Source organism: Rhinolophus sinicus, chromosome 8, assembly GCF_057876585.1.
Source record: "Rhinolophus sinicus isolate RSI-liver-muscle chromosome 8, RSI-T2T, whole genome shotgun sequence".
NCBI lineage: Eukaryota > Metazoa > Chordata > Mammalia > Chiroptera > Rhinolophidae > Rhinolophus > Rhinolophus sinicus.
In genome coordinates this window covers 35,469,354-35,490,812 of record NC_142508.1, presented here as the reverse complement: position 1 = coordinate 35,490,812, position 21,459 = coordinate 35,469,354, and the positions used below count along the sequence as shown (strand labels likewise).

At 41.0% G+C, this 21,459-nt stretch overlaps 1 protein-coding gene across 10 annotated transcripts in view; it reads right to left on the bottom strand.

Annotated features, from left to right (window-relative positions):
* The window catches only part of LOC148757490 (KRAB domain-containing protein 5-like), a 30,956-nt gene that overhangs the window by 5,571 nt on the left and 3,926 nt on the right, over window positions 1–21,459 (bottom strand). For 2 of the 10 annotated variants that reach the window (XM_074315927.2, XM_088800525.1), the window contains exons 2-4: window positions 19,731–19,857; window positions 19,209–19,304; window positions 12,634–12,707 (exon numbers count right to left, since the gene is read on the bottom strand). In XM_074315927.2, the coding sequence (XP_074172028.2) occupies window positions 12,634–12,707; window positions 19,209–19,304; window positions 19,731–19,857 (297 nt within the window). The other 8 variants (XM_074315929.2, XM_074315920.2, XM_074315925.2 and 5 more) reach the window with 8 other exon arrangements.

The following is a 21,459-nucleotide window of genomic DNA, read 5'->3' as shown; positions in this document are numbered from 1 at the left end:
TTTCCATAGTCTTAGGGAGTACAAGATAAACTACAGGACTTACATAGCTTCAAGGAGTATAAGATAAGTGTGGGGAGCCATGGTTTCTTGCAGCCCTGAACCTTGCAGACTGGCTCGGTTTCTGCCCCCATAACATTGTCTCTGCCTTATCTGAGAAGCGCCTAACGGCTGCTGAGGAATGTGGTGGAAACGGCCAGTTCCCAGACACAGAAAACTAAGGGCTTTCTGGACAATTAGTAGATTCTGTCTCCTTGAGATATTTACTTTTGTGAGTTTCAGTGACCTTGTATCTTCTATGTCAAAGTAAGGTTGAAGCTGGAAAGATTTACTTTCACTGAGATAATACGTATCTTCTTCGTTTAACTGCACGTACTCAAATTGTATATATTGGTTAGAGATAATAAACTCAGGGCTTCAGCATGACTGAAGACCGGCCGCATTAGCATTTGTGTGTGTCTTTTATTTCATTCCCACTCCCCCATTCAGGTACTGATCGACTCGTGGCGGCTGGCCCGTCACAGATAAGCTACAGGACTTCTGGTCTCTGTGCTGCAACTGCCCACATCCTGGAATTTACAATTAGGTTGTTTTAAGCTAAGGGCTGTTAACCCTGACCGTAAGGTAGCAGTTCTCATGCTAACGGTCTCTTACAATATGAGCTCTGAAATTAATTCCACATAACTTGGGAGTGATTTAACAAAATTATTAGGTGAAAGAATCCACTCTACCAGGTCATTTTGTTGAATAATGACTGCTGTAGGTGAATGTGGAGTGGGAAAAATTAAAATTTGTAAAGGTTGAGATGGATCTATGCGCTGAATTTGAGCATCCTGAATTTTCTTTTCAACTAATTCTAACTCTTTGTTGGCCTGAGGGGTTAGAGTGCGGAGGCTAACTAGTTGAGGGGGGCCCCACAAAAGACCAAATAGGTTACTAAGCGCATAAGTAGGAATACTAAGTAGGACATAGCCAATTAATACCTCCTAATAATTTTTGTAAATCATTCAATGTAGAGATTTGATCTCTCCTAATTTGCACCTTTTGTGGCTGGATGGTTTGCCTATCTACTACAGCTCCTAGATATCGCATAGGAGTTGTAGTTTGAATTTTATCAGGAGCAATACAGAGACCTGCTGACTCAAGCTGTTCCTGGAGGAACTGAAAACAATCAGCTAAAATCTCTGTAGATGATGCAGCACAGAGAATGTCATCCATATAGTGAATGATATAACAATCTGGAAATTTTTCTCTAACTGGCAAAACAGCTCAAGCTACAAAAAACTGGCAAATTGTAGGGCTATTAAATATTCCCTGTGGAAGCACTTTCCATTGGTATCTTTTGATAGGTTCTTTGTTATTTATAGACGGTATTGAAAATGCAAATCTAGGGCAGTCTTGAGGATGTAAGGGGATAGTATAAAAACAATCCTGTAAATCTATCAGTACTAATGGCCAAATGTTAGGACTCATGGACGGTTGTGGGAGTTCAGGTTGTAAAGGACCCATAGGTTCAATTAGAGCATTAATAGCTCACAAATCAGTGAGCATTCGCCATTTTCCTGGTTTTTTCTTCATTACAAACACTGGCAAATTCCATGGACTAGTGGAGGGCTCTATATGGTCTTGTTCTAATTGGATCTGTACTAATTTTGTCAAAGCCTCTAATTTTTTTGAGAGGGGCCACTGTTCTATCCAAAGAGGCTTGCCATTAATCCATTGAAGAGCTATAGGAGTCCATAGCTCTGCAACAGAGGCCCCTACACAAAAGGCTCCTGATTTTCTGATTTAAATCCCAGTCCCTCACGTCCTTGTTGAGACGAGGGCTGTATAGATTGGGTGATTCCCTGATTAAATTTTCCTAAACCTTTTCCTGGCTGATAGCCAATATGACTCATCATATTTTGACTTTGAGGACTATATTGTCCAGGGGGTATCCAGATTTCTGCTTCCCATTGAGTGAGCAGATCTCAACCCCATAAATTTACCAGAATGTCAGCAACATAACGTTGTAAAAATCCCTTTTGTCCCTCAGGTCCGAGACAAGGAAAAATGCAAACACTGTGACACAGACCTGAGGCTCGGCCTACCCCAATGATATTAATGTTGGTCTCCTGGACTTGCCAGTTTGCTGGACATTCCTGAGAGCTAATTATAGAAACATCAGCTCCTGTATCTAAAATACCTTTAAATTTCTTGCCTTGCATTTCAATTTGACAAATAGGACGGATTCCTGAGATTTTTTTCTGCCAGAAAAATACCTGCCAGACTGGTCCTTCCAAATCCTCCGGTTCCTCTCTTTTGTGTTCCCTTTTTTCTGGGGTGCATAGGGGATCAGAAGGAGTTGAGCAACTCGTTCCCCCTTTTTAGCCGACCAGGGAACAGAAGAGGACATTATAATTTGAATTTCTCCCTCATAGTCTGGATCAATTATGCTACTAGCGTGGACTGTGACTCCCTTTGATGTTAAGCTTGAACAACCAAGGGGAAGTCCAACTGTATTTGGAGGGATTGGTCCAATTATTCCTGTTGCATCGATAAGTATTATCGATTGCTGTGCACAGACTTAATTTCAAGGCCCGATACGCAAGACACACCACCACAAGCCAGGATGAAGGGGTTAAAGAGTTTTATTACAGAGTGAAAGTAAGTAAGACAAGACAGAGATTAGGGGAATATATCATCATACCACTAACAAGCAAGGAGGCAATTCATCATACCACCAGGGCCCAGTCAATTAGAGTCGTAGAAACAGCAATGGCCTTTCATCAGCACGGGCAAAACATCACGCACAGAAACAGCACCAGCCCTTCATCAGCGTGGGCGAAATCCCAGTCAAGTAAAGTCATCAGCACGGGCGGAGTATCTTGCAGCAGCCGAGGCGGCCAGGGAATAACAACAACTACTGCTGCTACCTGCCTGCTTTCTGGGGTTTTGAGGACTTCACTAACAACAGCGGCAAGGAGCCAATAAGCATACGTGTTAACAACACAAGGAACTGGACTCGGACCTGGCTAGGAGCCGGGGCCAGTCCTTGGTACGAGATTAGATGTATCGGAGCTCGGCCCACCTGCGCCAAGGCAAAGGCCAGGCTCCACATCCTGTAAATATTTTCTTGGTCCTTGGGAGGGTAGCCAATCCTTCCAAGGCCAAGCACGTACCCCAACCACTGTGACAGTTTACATCCCCAAATGTTCCCAGGCAGGCCTTCATATTTTCTATTCCTTACACCTGTGGGCACAGGAAGGGGGCTTTCCCCTGGAAGCAGAATATCTTGAATTGTGCAGATATCTACTGCAGCACTTCCCTCGGTGGCAGGAGTTAACTGTTGTACCGATAATTTGGGGGAAGAGGCACAGCCTGGTAATTTTGAGGCATTGCCTGGCTCATATATGCCCTGGTTGTTGTCTGGGCCTGGGGCTGGCCCTGCCTCTCGTTTCCCTGAAGGAGTGTTCCATCCTTATAATATATTGACCTACATTCTGATGCCCAATGATTTCCTTTTTTACATCGAGGATAAATCCCAGGTTGTTTAGGACCCTGGGAAACAGGAATTTTGTGGTTGAGAGCTGTTACTTTTCTTATGGCACTCCCTTTTAGTGTGTCCTGTTTTCCCACAATTATAACAGGTGCCTGCGAACTTATTTCCTTTTATAAATCCTGTAATTGCCTGGGCTACCATAGTGGTCTTAAACTGTTCTGTCCCTACTCCTTGACATAACCAAAGATATCCCATGGCATCAGTTTTTCCTCTCTGTGTTCCAACTGCTCGCTTACAATCCTCATTTGCATTATCATAAGCCATAATTTGTAGAATTATATCTGCTGCTGGAGAATTAGTCACCTGTTTGTTAATAGCTTACTGTAAGCAAGCAAGAAAATCGGAGTAAGGTTCCTGTGGACCTTGTGAAATCTTTTGGAAAGATGGAGCTTTCCCTCCCACCTCTATCTTTTCCCAGGCCATCAGGCAAATCTGTTTTAACTGATCAATAGCATGATCTTCCATTCCCAACTGATCTTGTGTTTCCACCCAATCTCCTTTTCCTAATAATTAGTCCTGATTGATATCAAGATTACGAATCTGATGATATCTTCCCTGAGTCTCTGCACCATCAATCCACCAGGTTTTAAACTGTAAAACTTGAGAAGGGGAAAAACAAAATTGAATTTAAATATGAAAATAATGCAACTTGAATAAAGGAAATTGGAACCAAAAAAAATTGAGAAGGGGCCAGACAGGTTTTTGCTAACGCATTCCAATCTATAGGAATCAGCCAATTGCTATCGGCACTGCATCTAAGGCCTGTAGTATAAGGTGAAGTAGGTCCAAATTGCAAAACTGCCTGTTTTAATTCTTTGAGTAGTTTAAAAGAAAAAGGTTCATGAACTGCCTCATGAATCCCATCGGGGTGTTCTGCAGTAGGGGCTTCGCGTTCCCTAATGACTACAGGGAAGGCCAAGGCATCCACATCCCCTTCTAACCTGCCCTGGCATATGCCGCGCTCTATGGCTGATAATGAAGAGTGGGTGCCCTTCCTCAGTGTGGGAGGTACATTTTTGCAAAGAAAAGGATTGTTATTTATTTTTACTGATCTTGAAGGTCCACACACCTGCTTTATAAAGGAAGGCGGTGGTGAAGATAAATGAGACAAGCGAGTGGGAGGGGGACCGAACATCCTTTAAACAGTCTCCCAAGTTTGAATTTAATGATTTGGGGACCATTGTTGATGTTGTCTCAGACTCTGTCTTCATCTTCTCTATCCTCCCTTTCCCCCATCTGGTCTTCTCTCCCTTCATCCCCTCCTCTGAGTCTGTCTGCAGAGGTTCCAAAACTAAAGGAACTAGTTCATATGTTTCCCAGATTGAACCGGGCAAAAAGACCCCACTGGAATGTAAATTATGGAGGTCTTGTCCCACGTCCTCCCATTGATCTAAATCAAATGTTCCAAGGTCTGGAAACCAGGAACAATCAGTTTCAATCACCTTAAGAAGTTCCTCTACTTTCTTTTCCGAGGTTTTATGTTTTCCCTTCTTAAGAAGTTGTTTAAGCAGGCAAATATAAGGCCTATACTTACTCTCAGCATTGTCCATGTTAGTAAAAGACAAGAGAAAAGAGAAGCGCTTTCACTTCAAGTTCACTCTGATGCTCGTCTGGCCATGTCCCTCGCGGGACTTTAGGTCGGTCTTGGCTAAGGTAAACCCGTATAAACCACGGGCCTGGTTAACGCCATCAGGGGCTAAGTCACCGTTTTGCCGTATGACCTAGACCACGGAACCGCAGATTAGAGCCCACACAAGCTCCATAACTGAGGCCATGGAGCTAAGATCAATCACTCACACAGTCACACTCTCACATACAAAAGTGTTTAGTAAGGTTTTTACCAATTCCCCTTTTCCTTGGTTAAATTCTCCGGGACCTTCCCTACCTCACCATGTAGTTGTCGCGACCGTTACCCAGAGTCCTTGCCATTGCTCCACCGGTTAATTTCGACTCGTAGTCGTCCTTCCCTCGAGCCCCACGTGGGGCGCCAGATGTCGCGTCCAGCACAACACAGGCAGTGAGCGAACGAGAAGGGGCGGCGAAGGGTTAAGAAGGTAAGAAACAGAAATCAAGCAAGTTATGAAACAGGGGCCAAGGGTCTCACAGCTTCAAAGGACTGAGAGCCCTGAATGGGGCTGCCCTGTAGCTTTTATTGATGCACACACAAGACAGCAACATTGTTTTCTCCAAGGTCTGTGAATTTCACACATTATACTAAGAAACTGATTTGAACTAATTACCCTTGCCTGCAGGCAGCTGTACCGTCAATTTCAGGATGTACCTCCTGCAAACAGCTGAACCTTTATGCTTAAACTTACTGAAATGGATAGATGGAGAAGTGATGTTATTACACCATTGAATCTCTTCCCAAGCAGGTTGTGGGAAGGAATGCAGCCACAAAGGCAGAAGCTCTCCTTAACCAGGGGAAGGTGGGGGTTTATGCCCACCTCTATCAACCCCATGGGTTCTCCTGCTGGTCCCCACTCAACTGTGCCTGGCTTGAGTTGTCCCCCGCATGGGGAATCTTATTCGTCATTGGCTAACCAGCCATCCTCCGGGGCCAAACAGGGAGACATAAGGTGTAAGCACAAAGGTGAAGCAAAGTCCCTGAAAGGATCCGTCTCACAGACTCTCCTTTCTTTAGGGGCAGGTATGAGGGGACAGACGGGTAGGCTGCTTTGTGACAACACTTTAGTTGCAGGGGGTGCAGCCCACCATTCCATGCGGGAATTGAACCGACAATCTTGTTGTTGAGAGCTTGCGCTCTAACCGAGCCATCCAGCCACCCCTCCGAAAGCTCAGCTGCAGCTCGTTGTCTTCAATCAAGTTATGGAGGGTGCAGCTCACTGGCCCATGTGGGAATCGAACCAGCAACCCAGTTGTTCAGAGCCCGTGCTCTAACCAACTGAGCCATCCAGTCGCCCCTTGGGGATGAATCTTCTTTCATGTTTTAAAAATACTATGGGGACAAACACACCCAATGACATAAACTCATATAAAAGCTATTGTTTGTGAATGTGTACTTACTGAAAATTTCTTAGTTATTGTGCTAAATTCCATCTTAGAACATGAAGACACTTGAATATCTATTAACTATATGACTCTTATTTTCTTCTTCTGAAAATGCAACAAAGACATGAAGAATAATGTCAGACACAACGTTGGAATAGAATGGAAACTTACAGGACTGAGGCCTGACTTAGAACCTCCAGTTATAAAAACCAGTACGTGTAACAAACAAAGGTCAGAGCCTTTATTATCCAAAGCAAAATACAAGCAAAGACAAACTGAGAAGAAAGGATTTTCCAGAGTAAATGTCAAGGTTTATATACAACACTCTATATATGCCCCCAAATCGTTATTACTGACAATAGGAAAACTGTTACTGTTCTAGAGAAATCGGGCATACAAGACCTCCATCAAGTGGATGAAGGTAGTATCAACTGTGAGGGGACAAACTGGTGTGGGCTGCCTGACGCACACAGATGAACACATCATCTATCCAGTTATCACTGGGGAAAAGTGAATTATATGATTCTGATCACAAGAAAACAGGTGCTTTATGCACATTTCAAGCTATATGTAGCTTCCATGTCTGCTAACCTTTTTTTTCTCTTTTTCCCCTTCTTCTGCTTCCCCCCACCCCACTCCGGATAAACCGTTGTTTCTCAGTGTAGTTATGTAGGACACAGCTCCCTGGCCCATGCTGGTATTATGAGCCCTGTGCTCCCCACAGCTGAGGCAGTTGATCACCAGTCGTCGTTTGGGCCCTCACAGCAGCTCTCTACCGGCAGCTCTCGCCGGCTGCTGGCAACTCACACTGGCTGCTGGCCACCAGGCACTCACGGCAGCACATGGTAGCCTGCGGCAGCTCACGCCGACCTCCGGCTCCTCATATCAGCCCAGCTCCAGGGAGAGCTGTTGTTCACAATCTTAGCTGTAGAGGGCACAGCTCACTGGCCTATGTGGGAATCCAACCGGTGACTTCGGCATCAGGAGCACGGTGCTCCAACCACCTGAGCCACCGGGCCAGCCCACCTTTATTTTAAAGTCTTTTGCTAGCATTCTAGACAGCAAGACACTTTCCATACTGTCTGTGCATCTTCTGAAGCCCAGTCTCCAGCAGAACTGAGGGAGCATCCAGTGGGACCCAAACATGAAATATTCTCCTTCACTGATATCCCAGGACCCAAGCCCAACACCAGTGCGAATCTTGGCTATCGATACATTCCTATGTCGTCCTGTCACAAAGGGAACACTTTCAAAAGTTGCAGGTCAGTAGTTGAAGATGTAGGAAGTCATGATGGAGAAGTGGACAGAAACTCTGTGACACAGAAAAGAAGTAATCTAAAGAGCTGACCCTGACTATCATAAGAAAAAGAGGGGAAAAACTAGTTGAAAACATTGGTTAGCTAGGAACAGCAGAAGAAGTAAAGGTTTGCAAGTTCTAAATACATGACGTTAACAGGCAAAAACAAGAGCCACTGAATTGAGACAAGACTCTTACGGGAGAACCTGCCGTTTCTAACTCTTCCTCATCTAGTGATGTGGGGAGTCACACCTGCAACCTTAGAATCTGTGTTTATAGCACCAGCAAAGCCCATTCATCTGTTAACCACATCCACAGGCAGGACCCTGTAATGCAGAGGACCCCCTTTCCTGTCCTCAGTCACAGGAGAGGATCAGGGACAATGAGCTCCCACAGGGAGACCAAACAGAGTTTTTTCCTGTCCTCAAGCTCCCTACTTTCCCACAAACACCCACAAATTTTGATACAGATGGGGATTGAGGGGTGCATGGACATACCCACTTTGCAAGGCCATGTAAAGCAGACTGTTACCTCCTCTTGGACTAAAGTACAGCTCCTAATTACATTTCTTGTTACTTTGATGAATTAGCATTTGTTAAGCACAGCTCCTTCACTGGATGCTGAACACGCAGTTCAAAGAAAGACCACAGGGGGCCCTGCCCGGCCCAGTGACTCAGATGGTTGGAGCACTGTGCTCCTAACGCCAAGGTTGTTGGTTCGATTCCCACATGGGCCAGTGAATTGCACCCTCTACAGCTAATACTGTGAACAATGGCTCTCCCTAGAGCTGGGCTGCCGTGAGCAGGACCGACTGCCTCACCTGGAGGGAGCACAAGGCTCATAATACTAGCATGGGCCAGGGAGTTGTGTCCTACAGAACTAGACTGAGAAACAATGGCTTGAACTGGAGTGGGAGGGGGGGAGGAGCAGGAGAGGGGGTAAAAAAAGGACCACAGGGAAACCGAAACAGACAAGTTTCTTATCCTCATGGGGATCCTGCAGGAAGGACACAGTACACCTGGAAGGGCCACATGGGGAGGCCAAGGCGGGATGCACCAGAGAAGGGCAGAACCCAGGGCACATGCCTTTATTAGGGTCCATGAGAGCAGTGCTTTGGGGTTCTCAAGCTAAGTCCACATTAATCAATTCAAACAAAAAACAGCAAGGTTTTGGTAAGCTCTGCAGGGATCTATCCAAGGGTATACAAGGTGAAGTCCCTCACAGGCAGGGGACACTGTTGCTCATAAGGGCTGCTGGAGAAGTCCTATCGTGAACTTACATTTACTCGTGAGTCTGTGACCTATTGTCTAGTGTATGCACTAGTGGGAGGGGCCAGTGTCACTTCAAGGCAACTTGGCTACACAACATGGATTCTGAGGCAATATGGTAGTTTAGCTAAACTCTCTACAGCAGTACTGTGTCTTTATTGTAATAATTCTCCAGTAGTTACAATCAGAAGAGGATACAATACATAAATCATGGGGAAAATGGCCTCACATTATTTGCAGATTAAAACCACAGGAAAAAGGGATTACTAGGGCTGTCATTCCACTGCATCACCGAATAGTGAATTGTTGATTACAACCATGACTAAGGTGGGAGAGGTTAATGTAGTTGGCAGGAAAACAAATCATTCATTACAGATCAGTGTTGGTACATTAAAAATCAATCACCTTTATTATTAAAAATATAAGTTCACACATAGTCTAAACCACCTGTAGGGTCCATGGACAAAATACAGATAATAAGCATTTAAGAAGCATTCTGGTTGTTCTGATATAGTAACCTTAGAGCTCTGTTTTCAATGGGTTTGAAGACTGAGGCTCATTGTTTAGGAAACATGAATGTACAATAATTATGCACTTAGGGATGAGTTTCTGTCCTTTTCTCAGGTACCTCTGAGGACTTCTTTATTTCAACCACATCAAATAAAACTCAACAACTCCTATCTTTGGCTACTACAAAAATACATCATGGTTTTAATGAACCGCCACCTATTTTCCTTAAAGAGCAATGGGTAAAACTAGTGAAAATTCAGAATGTTTCTGTCTTACATTAATGCAGAGAACAATGCCCTGAACACCTACTTCATGGTGACTTACATCAATATTTAAGTCAACCAAACAGCATCCCCACATAGATTTTCTACAAACATTTATATTACACTGCCCTCAGTCTCAGTGCATCTGAGTCTGAGAAGATCTGAGTGAATCCCACCAACATACGAGGGCTCTCAACAATCAACAATTGTTGAGGCAGCAACAATCAACCCACGATTCACACACACACTAGCTGTAAAAACATAGCACCAAGTAACTTCATACTAGAATCATACTAGAAATTAATATTTCTTTTTCAATAAACGTCAAGTACTGTCAATATATAAAGACTCATTGTAAATAATTATACCTGTCCAACATCCATGCCCTTGATACTTTCAATCATATTAAACAAGTTTTTTAACATTTGCTTATTGTTTATAAGTATTCTGATTTAAAGTGATATCTGAAAAGTGTTCTTCACTTACTATTTTCTAATGTCAATTTTCTGGTATTTCAGATTTTATTTTGGATTACAGTTTTTTTACATCTTTAAAGTTACTTTGAAGCATGACTTCTGTCGGTTTTCTAGAAGTGTGTATTCTGAACCAAGGGCTTTCATCGTTTATTATGTAGATTTCTCGACAGTAAGCTTTCTCTGAAATTGAGTGAGGCTGTAGATATAGCTACAGGGCTTCTTGGATTCTTGAGTTTTAAGGTTTCTCTCCATTATGATAGATATTCACGTGTTGAGTAAACTGTAAATGATGAGTAATGGCTTTGCCCCACTATTTAAATTTGTAAGGCTTCTCTCCAGTATGAATTCTCTCATGTACAGTAAGATGTGCACGCTGAGTAAAGGCTTTACCACATTCTCTACATTTGTAAGGCTTCTCTCCAGTATGAATTCTCTCATGTCTAGTAAGATATGAACGCTGAGTAAAGGCTTTACCACATTCTCTACATTGATACGGCTTCTCTCCAGTATGAATTCTCTCATGTCCAGTAAGATATAAACGCTGAGTAAAGGCTTTACCACATTCTCTACATTTGTAAGGCTTCTCTCCAGTATGAATTCTCTGATGTATAGTGACAGATGAACACCGAGTAAAGGCTCTACCACATTCTCTACATTTGAAAGGCTTGTCTCCAGCATGAATTCTCTTATGTGCAGCAAGACATGAACGCTGAATAAAGGCTTTGCCACACTGTTCACATTTGTAAGGCTTCTCTCCAGTATGAATTTTCTTATGTACACCAAGATTTGAAGGGTGAGTAAAGCCTTTACCGCATTCTCTACATTTGTAAGGACCCTCTCCAGTATGAATTCTCTTATGTGTAGTAAGCTGTGAACAGTACATAAAAGCCTTTTCACATTCTCTACATTTGTAAGGCTTCTCTCCGGTATGAATTCTCATATGTATAGTAAGCTGTGAACAGTACATAAAAGCTTTTTCACATTCTCTACATTTGTAAGGCTTCTCTCCAGTATGAATTCTCTCATGCAGAAGAAGATGTGAACGCCAATGAAATGCTTTGCCACATTGCTCACATTTGTAAGGCATCTGTCCCGTATGAATTTTCTGATGTTGAGTAAGACTTGAACTCCAAAAGAAGCTTTTACCACATTCTCTACAATGGTAAGGCTTCTCTCCAGTATGAATTTTCTCATGTCTAGTAAGATGTGAACGCACATTAAAGGCTTTGCCACATTGTTTACATTTGTAAGGTTTCTCTGTAGTATGAATTATCTCATGTCTAGTAAGATGTGAACGCCGAATAAAGGCTTTGCCACATTCTCTACACTTGTAAGGCCTCTCTCCAGTACGGATTTTCTTACATCTATTTAATAGATTGGGTAATTGAGTAACGACTCTCCCACATGGATTACATTTGAAAGGTTCCTCCCCAGTATGGATATTCTCATGTTCAGTAAGATTTAAAGATCGGTTCAAAGATTTGTCACATTTATATTCGTTTGTCTTCTCTACAATATGACTATTCTGATGTACAAGATTTGAGCTTTGATCAAAGGCATTCCCACATGTACAATGGTTCTCTGGATACTGAGTTCTCTGATGCTTATTAGGATTTGACCCTTCTCTAAAGTTTTTCCAAGATTCATTGAACTGATAACTTCTCTCTCCATTATACATACTCTGGTAATCATTAAAGACAGAAAGGACTTTAGTGAGGGCTCTAATTTCATTAAACATGTAAAGTTGTTCCCAATTCCACCATGATACTTATGGAACCATGATGCTTGTATACATACCCTCCCACATTCATGACAACTACAGAATTTGAAACAAGGAGGGATTCTTTTTGGTGAAAGAATAATGAATGCCTGGTTAAGGGATTGAGGAAATCTTTCGGTTCAATGTTTAATACAATCCTACATTTGAAATTATTTGAATGATTATCACACCATGCATCAGAGGACTTCCCAGATACTCCACATTTGCTTATACTTTTTATATATTTGTCAGAATATATATCTTTACGAAACTGTTTTCCGTCTTTACATTCAGAAACACATTATTCTGTAAATGCAATTGCCTTAAAGTGATGGTTTCCCAAGACATCTTATATCTTTCATGTCTTTTGGCAACAGGGATTTTACTATGAGTAACGGTCCCAGTTTGGTTATGTCCATAATAATATCCCTTCAGCCGTTCACACTCCCCCTCGTATTACCACTTTTTCATTAATGGTAGATACTCAAGGAAACACCTTTCATATCTTACCAGAAGCATTCTGTGGACTGAATCTTCTATACCCGGTTTTGGCAACAGGCCCTTTGTGTCTTCAGAAGGCATAACTGCAAGGCACCAAATAAATTATCACTCTTTCTACAGTCAGATAAATTCTATTGCATGAATTTAATATCGATTATTGGAGATAGGAAGATGGCATAAGAGCAAGTACCAAACCTTCGCTCCTCCATGGAGAGTTACTGATACTTTTAGAAGGGAGCGAAGAGTTCACAGCACACTCAGGAAAGTACAAAAAGAGAGTCACATCAAAGAAGGAAGAAAAGTTGCTTACATTTGCCGATAATAGCCACTAACCCTCCCTGGCACACTATGGTAACATTGTGAGAACGACCAATTCCCAGTTTCTTCTCAGGAGGGAAATAGCTGAGTATACTGTGTGTCCAATGATGTCCCTTCATCACAGCTGCCTGAGGGACTTGTTTATCTTCTGCATGACACAAAGTGCTAAGGAAATGGCAATACAATGTCAGTGTATTGTGGTGGCCACTAAGAAAAAAGGTAACACCACAAAGACTGCAGTACTGAAGACAAACATCAGGAATAGGGGAGGGCGGGATGGCTCAGTTGGCTAGAGCACAGTCTCTGAACAACAGGGTTGCCGGTTCAATTCCCCCATGGGCCAGTGAGCTGCGCCCTCTACAACTAGATTAAAGGACAACTACTTGAAGCTGATGGGCCCTGAAGAAACACACTGTTCCCCAACATTACCCAATAAAAATTTAAAAAAAAAAAAATTTCACTAAAAAAAAACAAACAATAATAATAGGAAGATACCACTGCCTCTAAAGAAGAAAAAGAAAACATTCTAAAGTGGAAAATTACGCACAAAAAAAACAGAGAACACACATCCCCAGAACCAGTTTGACAGGCCTTAGAATTCCCATCAAATCTTCCTGTTATTTGTGTTTTCCTGTACAAAGCAAGTCCACACAGTCTGGGATGGTAGCTATTTCTCCCAAATCTCAACAAAAGACCACAAGGCATACAAAGGAACAGAAAAACATGGTCCAATCAGACTAACAAACTAAATCTCCAGATATTGGCCCTAAACTAACAGAGCTATTAATTACCACCAAGAATTCAAAATACACTCTCATAAGTTAAAATGTTTTAAGTTACCCCCGCGGTAACCACAATATAATACCTATACCAGACACAAAAAGAAACTGAGAAAAAATCACAAGCATGTCACTGCCTAAAAAGGTCAAAGAAACAAAATAGAACACAGTTGAGAAGGGAAACGTGGGACAAAAGAGCTACAAAAAGTGCAGAAAATAATTCTAAAATTGTTTTAGTCCCTCCCTCTCATTAATTAGTTTAAATGAAAACAGATAAAACTCCCTCAATCAACAGACACAAGTTGGCTGAATGGATTGAAAAATAAAATCCAACACATTCTGCCTACAGGAGACTTATTTTGATGAGGACATAAAACATAACTAAAAGGATGGGAAAAGGCATTCCATACAAACGGTTACTGATAAAAAGCACAGTGGCCATGCTGGCATTACTGAAATACACAATAAGTGTCAAAAACTGTTACAACACAAAGAACATTATATAGCAATAAAAGGGTGAATTCACCAAGAAGCTATAACAATATTTATGTAAAAATTGGTGCAGCAAAACAGTATGGTGGTTCATCAAAACATTACAAACACAACTACCATATGACCCAGCAATTCCACTTCCGACATTTATCAAATCAGTACCAAAATACTAATTTGCAAAGATATATGTAAACCCTACATCCATTGCAACCTTATTTACAGTAGACAACAAGATGAGGTAACAATCTATGTGTCCATGGATAGATCAATAGATAAAGATGTGATAAATACACAAAATGGAATATTATTCATCAAAAAAAAAAAAAAAAAAAAAGAAATGCTGCCAGAGGCAACATCATGGAAGGACCTAGAAGGTACTACACAATGTGAGATTTGTCAGACACAGAACACTAAACAGCATACGATTTCATTATTATGAGGAATCTAAAAACTAAAAGCAAACAAACAAATCAGAAAAAGATTCATATATACAATTTACTGACACTTGCCAGAGAAGAGAGGGCCATAAGGAAAGTTGAAAAAGGGGAAACGGGTTGAGAGGTATAAATGTCTAGTTATGAAATGAGTAAGGCGCAGGATGTAATGTAACAGAGGGAATATAGTCAACGATATCCTGATACAGCTTGACAGGTGACAACATTGAAACTTGATTCAGCGTGACGACCGCTTCCTAAGATATGCAAATGAAGAATCACTCTGTTGCATAAATGAAACTAATACAGTGCATGTCAACTAGACTTTAATAATAGAAATAAACAAACAAAATGGATGACATTTTCCACCACAATGAATATTTGAATATCTTTCTACTTTTTCAATTTTTGTAGCAAACATGTATTATTTTTATAATGCAAGAAACACCAAAATAATAGAAAAAGATTGAAAAAAAGGTCATCTTTGATGATGCTATACAATTAGGAATGAATTAAAAGGTTTCATTAGAGTTGACATAATATCATCAGAAAATTTATCTGTAAACTCTTCTCCATCAACACGTGACTTATTATGTGTTTATTGCAGGAAAGAACACAGAGCTGGAATTCTAATTTAAATATTATTAAATATAAAGGGAACTTAATTTCATACACTTCAGACTTTTTGCCAGGCAAATTCTTAAATAAGTTCTTGTTTTTGCTATCTCTAATGTTAAGTTCAGAATTCCCAAGTTTGAAACAACATATTAAGGAGCAAAAATGAAGGAATTATCTTTATCAAGAGTATGAAATGAGTAATCACAGAATGGGAAAGAATATTTGCAAAAGAAATACCTGTAAAGGACCATATACAAAACATACAAGGAAGCCTTCAAACTCATCGATGAGAAAACTACCAACCTGATTAAAAAATGGACCAAGGCCCTAAACAGACACCACACTAGACAAGATATACAGAAGGCAAAATGATGTATAAAAAGATGCTCCACATCATATGTCACCAGGGAAATGCACATGAAAACAACAAGAATTAAACACACAGCAAACTAAACACCACTACACACCTATTAGGAGGGGCCAGAACCCAGAACACGGACGACACCAAGTGCTGGTGAGGACGTGGAGCAGCAGGAACTCTCACTCACTGCTGGTGGGAACACAAAATGCTGCAGCCTTTTGGGTACACACTTTGGTGATTCGTACAAAGTTATACATCCTCTCACTATAAGATCAAGAAATTGTGTTCCTCAGTAGTTATCCAGAGTTGAAAACATTTATCGACCCAATAGCCTACACGTGTGTGTTCACAGCAGCTTTATTCATAATTTCCAAAATGAGGAAGCAACCAAGATGTCTGTTAAGAGGAGAATGGAGGAGTGAACGTGGTACATACAGACAATGGAATATTATTCAGTGCTACAGAGAAAGAAGTGATCAAGCCATGAAAAGAAGTGGAGGAAACTTAGATAGATATTAAGTGAAAGAAACCAATCTGAAAAGGCCACATAATGTTATGAGTCCAGCTATGACATTCTAGAAAAGGCAAAATGATGGAGATAGTAAAAAGATCACTGGTGGCTTGGGTTTAGGGGAGGGACAGATGAACAGGTGGAGCACAGAGAATATTCATGGCTGTGACACTACTCTGTATGACATATGTCATCATAAATGTGTCCACATGCCCAGAATGGATAGCCACACAGTGAACCCCAAGGTGAACTATGAACTCTGGGTGACAATGACGTGTCAATGTAGCTTCATCTCTGCAACAAATCTACCACTGGGAAGGGGAAGGCTGTGCATATGGGAGGGGCATGTGGAAATTCTCTATAAGTTCAACTCAATTTTGCTGTGACCGAAAACTGCACTTAACATAAAAGTCATCCTCAGACTTCTGCTTCTCTGAACTATCCAATCTCAGTGCCATGTCTTTCCAGTGGTTCGTTATGCTTCTACGAGAACACACATGCTTGTATCCTCTATTTAAAAGAACACAATGACATATCACCTCACATCAATTACCCTGACCACTATCAAGGAAACCTAAAATATCAAATGTTGGTGAAAATATGGAGAAATTGGACCCTTATTCACAGTTGGATGAAATATCAATTGGTGCAAACACTATGAAAAACGATATGAAGGTCTCTGAAAAACTTAAAAATAGAATCGTGCTATGATGCAAACTTCCCACTTCTGGTACATTTCCAAGAGACTTCAAAGGAGGCTCTGCAAGAGCCGTGTGCACACACATGCGCACTGTAGCATTACTCACAAAGCCTGTAATAGCTGGAAGCAACACAATTGGTCATCGATAAATGATCGGGTTTAGAAAATGTAGCATATACATACAACGGAATATTATTCTGCCTTGAAATAGAAACAGATGCTCTCACCTGATACAATGCAGACAAACCTTGAGGACATTTACATAAAGCTCATGAATCACAAAGACACAGATACTATAAGAGTCCACTTCTGTGAGTCACCTAATGCAGTCCTCCTCATAGAACAAAAGGAAGGGTAGTAGCCAGGGATTTGGGGTGAAGGGAAATGACAAACTGGTTGTATAATGGGTACTCAGTCAGTTTTGCAAGATGGAAATTTCCAGAGATCAGTTGCACAACAATCTGATTATACTTAACATGACTGGTCTCCAGTTACAGAGGGTAGAATTTTAGTGGCGTGTTTTACCAAAATTAAAAATGAAAAATAAGATGTAAAACAGATACAGTTATAATACATTTCAAAAATAATCTAGAATTCAAAATACTGGTTCTCTCACAAAGAGAATATAAAATCATCAATAAATAGATGTGAAATTGAGACTATTACCACAACTACTTAACTACTCAGGATAAGAAAAGACTGACCATTACCAAAAAAAAGAAATGAACAAGATGAATCATGCACAAAGTCAGGGTAAAATGATAGACAGACATGCACATAATTCTAACAGAAATAGACATATGCCTGATTCATGTTGAATCAAACCCCACATTGTCTTAAGTGTACGGAGCTGAAAACTGACATTGACGTTCATAATGTCTAAGTAACAACCCAAAACACAAGTAACTAAATTTGAAAAAACTACCATAAACAAAGGCATTGTCATGGAATTGCAAAACGAGAACACAACACAATGTATCCCCAGAACTGTGAACACTACACAGATGTACTATTGAAGAGAATTCTTCCATAGAACTCAGCTTCCACTGTGAGTGTGGGCCCATGAAGAGTAACAAGCATGCTGAAGCATTACAATATGTGTTGCACTGCAGGTAAATTTCAGACAATGCATTAGAATCATTCATAAAAAGATCTAAAGAAAAACTTAATAAACAAGCATGGAATTGACACTGGAGAAATTTATTAGGTTATTAATACATTCCTACTATTCTTACAGAAAATATGTACACTATAATCTGCATGTAGAGAACAAAAGAACCCTTAATTTCTAAAGGAACAACAAAAAAGTTGTAAAATGTAACAGAATCAGTGATCTATAAACATGCTGAGGAAGGCAGATGATAAACCTCATTATTTTTTGCCTGAAGTAAACTGAAATTGAGGAAGCACACATTTTCTGAAACATGCGAGCCTAATAATTCTACAACTCACTTCTTACCAAAGGAGTTCATTCAAGCACGCGGCATCAGTACTTCTGCATCTAAAATCACTAATCTGAAAAGATCTAATTAGAGAGTGAAAACATACAAGACACAGGCTAGGGCAGTTTTGGACAGAACAACACAGTTATAACACAAGAGTCATTAAGAAATCAGGCAACTATGGAGTTCTTCCTATATAGTGGGCAATGCTCTAAGCTCCCCTAAGGCATGAATTCATTTAAGAATTCTGTGAGGTAAACAGATACATTAAACTATTCTAACATGGAGGAATGGGGGATACAGATTAGAAATTTCTCATGTTAGTTCATAAAAAGCAAAAGGATATTTTGAAGTGAAACTGAGATTGAGGGTTTCTCACCATAGGGAGGTGCTTTGTGCTGAGATGAAATTACTGAGTCTGAACCTTTGTAGGATTATGTTTGAAACCTCCTTAGGATTAGAAATTATATAGCAGAGAAAAATAAGACATGTGTCTCCAGTGCCCCTGAGATTTCTGAACCTAATTCCAGGACCTCCACCACTGCCATCACAAACTCCTTATGTGAGGCAAGAACAGAACTCTAAATATGGCTTCAGGGAGAATTCCTCAGCACAGAGCAGATTTTCCCCGGCCCCTGAGGCAATGGAACAACAACCACACCATGGCGGCCCCCACAGTCCAGGGGGATGACGTTGGCCCTCACTGCGATGGGACCCAGATAACTGAGCAGGAGGACAGTCCCTAGAGGATGTAGGAGCACGGGACGTGTTGGACAGGACTGTGCCTCTGTGACAGCAACAGAAAAAACCTGGGCTTCTCACACCCTTTCCACTGAAGCGGAGCTTCCCAAACCTCATCTTAAGGTCTGGCTCCTCCAGGACCATTGGCCCTCTCACCTGTGTCATCTGCCTCCTTCATTCCCACCTACCTGGGTGGATGGACACTGTCTTTTTTCGCTTCACATCCCAGGCCTCCTTCATTCTCTCCAAAAAGATGACCAGGTCTGGCTTAGAGAGAGCAAGACCTGTTTATTAGAAAAAGGAACATGAGTTTTGATGGAGATTCTCCAATTTCCAATCCAGTATGTGCTCAGCTGAGAAGAAAGGACATTGCAGAAAATTAGAATATTCTAGAAAAGGATGCCCCCAAAACACTCTTTCCTGACGGGACCTTTACTAGACAACATAGAAACTTTTCAGATCCTGAGTTCCACTCCAAGGGCATCATGAAGACTCCTTTTCTACACCAGCAAACCCCCAATTTGCTTCTTTTCTACACCAGCAAACCCCCAATTTGCTTCTTTTCTACACCAGCAAACCCCCAGTTTGTTCCTCAGAGCCGGGATCTGAAACTCTACCACACAAAGCAGAAGCTCCCAGGAGACGCTGTACTGATGAAGGAAGCACAACCCTGCGGTGGGGTAGGAGTTCTGGAAGGAAGTCACCCTCACCCAGGGAGCACAGGTTCCTGTAGTTCTCCAGCATCACGTCCACGTACAGTTTCCGCTCAGCTGGGTGCAGACATTCCCACTCCTCCTGAGAGAAATCTATGGCCACATCCCTGAATGTCAACCGTCCCTGAAACAAGACACATTTACACGTGGTCACAGGCAAGGTCATAACGTAACTCAATATGAAAACAGAGTTAAGAGAACTGATGCTGACCTAGGAGAGTATCCAGAATTAAATAGTAACGTCAGACAGTAATATTCTCGAGTGTTATTTTCTAACTCTGAGAAAGGAGGATGACGTATGATCCACAAACCATAGTAGACAAAAATCTACTTTTCTGAAAGGTAGATTTAAATTCAGGTGTCAACACAGGCATATGGATTTTTGAGTATTGTGTTTGTATCATATCTGTATTGTGTTCATACATTGTGTTCATTTCTTGGCAGGAAATATCATGGTGAGTTAGAAATGCAAAGTACTTCTCAAATTGTCACATGGACAACGAGGAATTGGACTGTCGTAAAAATGCAGAATCCAACTGAGGAGTCCTGGGGTGGGGCCTAAGTTTCTATATATAACAAAACTCACTTTTAACTAGTGACACCAATGTCTCTGGTCCATGTGTCACACTGTTGAATAGCACAGAGGAAGGAAACGGAAAAATTCATACGTAACTTTGAACTGACAGTTTTATGGAATTTACACTTCTAGAAGCATAGCAAAATAAACCTTTCTGAAAACTTGCTGTGTACCAGAGTTGTTTTTTACATATTAATTCATAAAGCACTTAATTAATCTAGAACAACATTCACCTTTTTCTTCTTTGAGAATATTTTATGAAGCATCCAGTCAATGGTAGAGCTTTGAGTTCACTCCAACTATCTCTAGAATTTATCAGAAAGGTCCAGACCAATATGCATAGACAAACCTCATGAACATTCATAGCAGTTTCCGTGACTCAGAAGAAGAGAAACAACTTAAGCAAGAAAAAATAGCTCAAATAGTGTTAACATTTTATGTGCACACACAGATGTATGAGTACTATGTGCATATTACAAGTGACAGAGAAGGAAGTTTTCATGTCACTGAAATCACAATTATTTTCAATTGTGTAAATCTCATAAATGTCTTTGTGGATGATTCTATTTAAAAAACACAGTAGGGAGAGGAACACACAGTAACATAAAATAAGTTCGAGCTGGTGTTTCTTTGAAAAAAATTGTATATCGTTTGTGCTGAGCTATACATTACAAATTTACCACACTTCAACACCTTAATAATATGATTCTTGTAAACTTTCGTGAAAACACAAAAAGTGATGAAGTAGAGAATGTCTGTGACATGAGTGTGGAATATAATTAAAATTGACAGGAACAAGGCCTGACTGATTAAAGCCTCCACTCCAAAGGCAATTATCTCAAGGAAAGAAAGCTGAGGGCCTTCATTATCCAAAGCAGAGAAACTAAGAAAAAGGGAGTTTCCAGATGAAATGTGATGGTTTCTGCACATCTCTCTATAAATCCCTCCAGACTTTTATTAATGATAAAGACAAAAAAAATGTTAACTTTATAGTGAAGACAGAAGACAGGACCTCAACCAGGTGAAAATCAGGTGGAAGGAACAAATGGTATCAGCTGGCCGAGGCACATGGAAGGACACACCATCACCGCTGTGATATTACCAGCACAAATGAACAAATAAGGAAATCATAATGTGATCATAAAAACA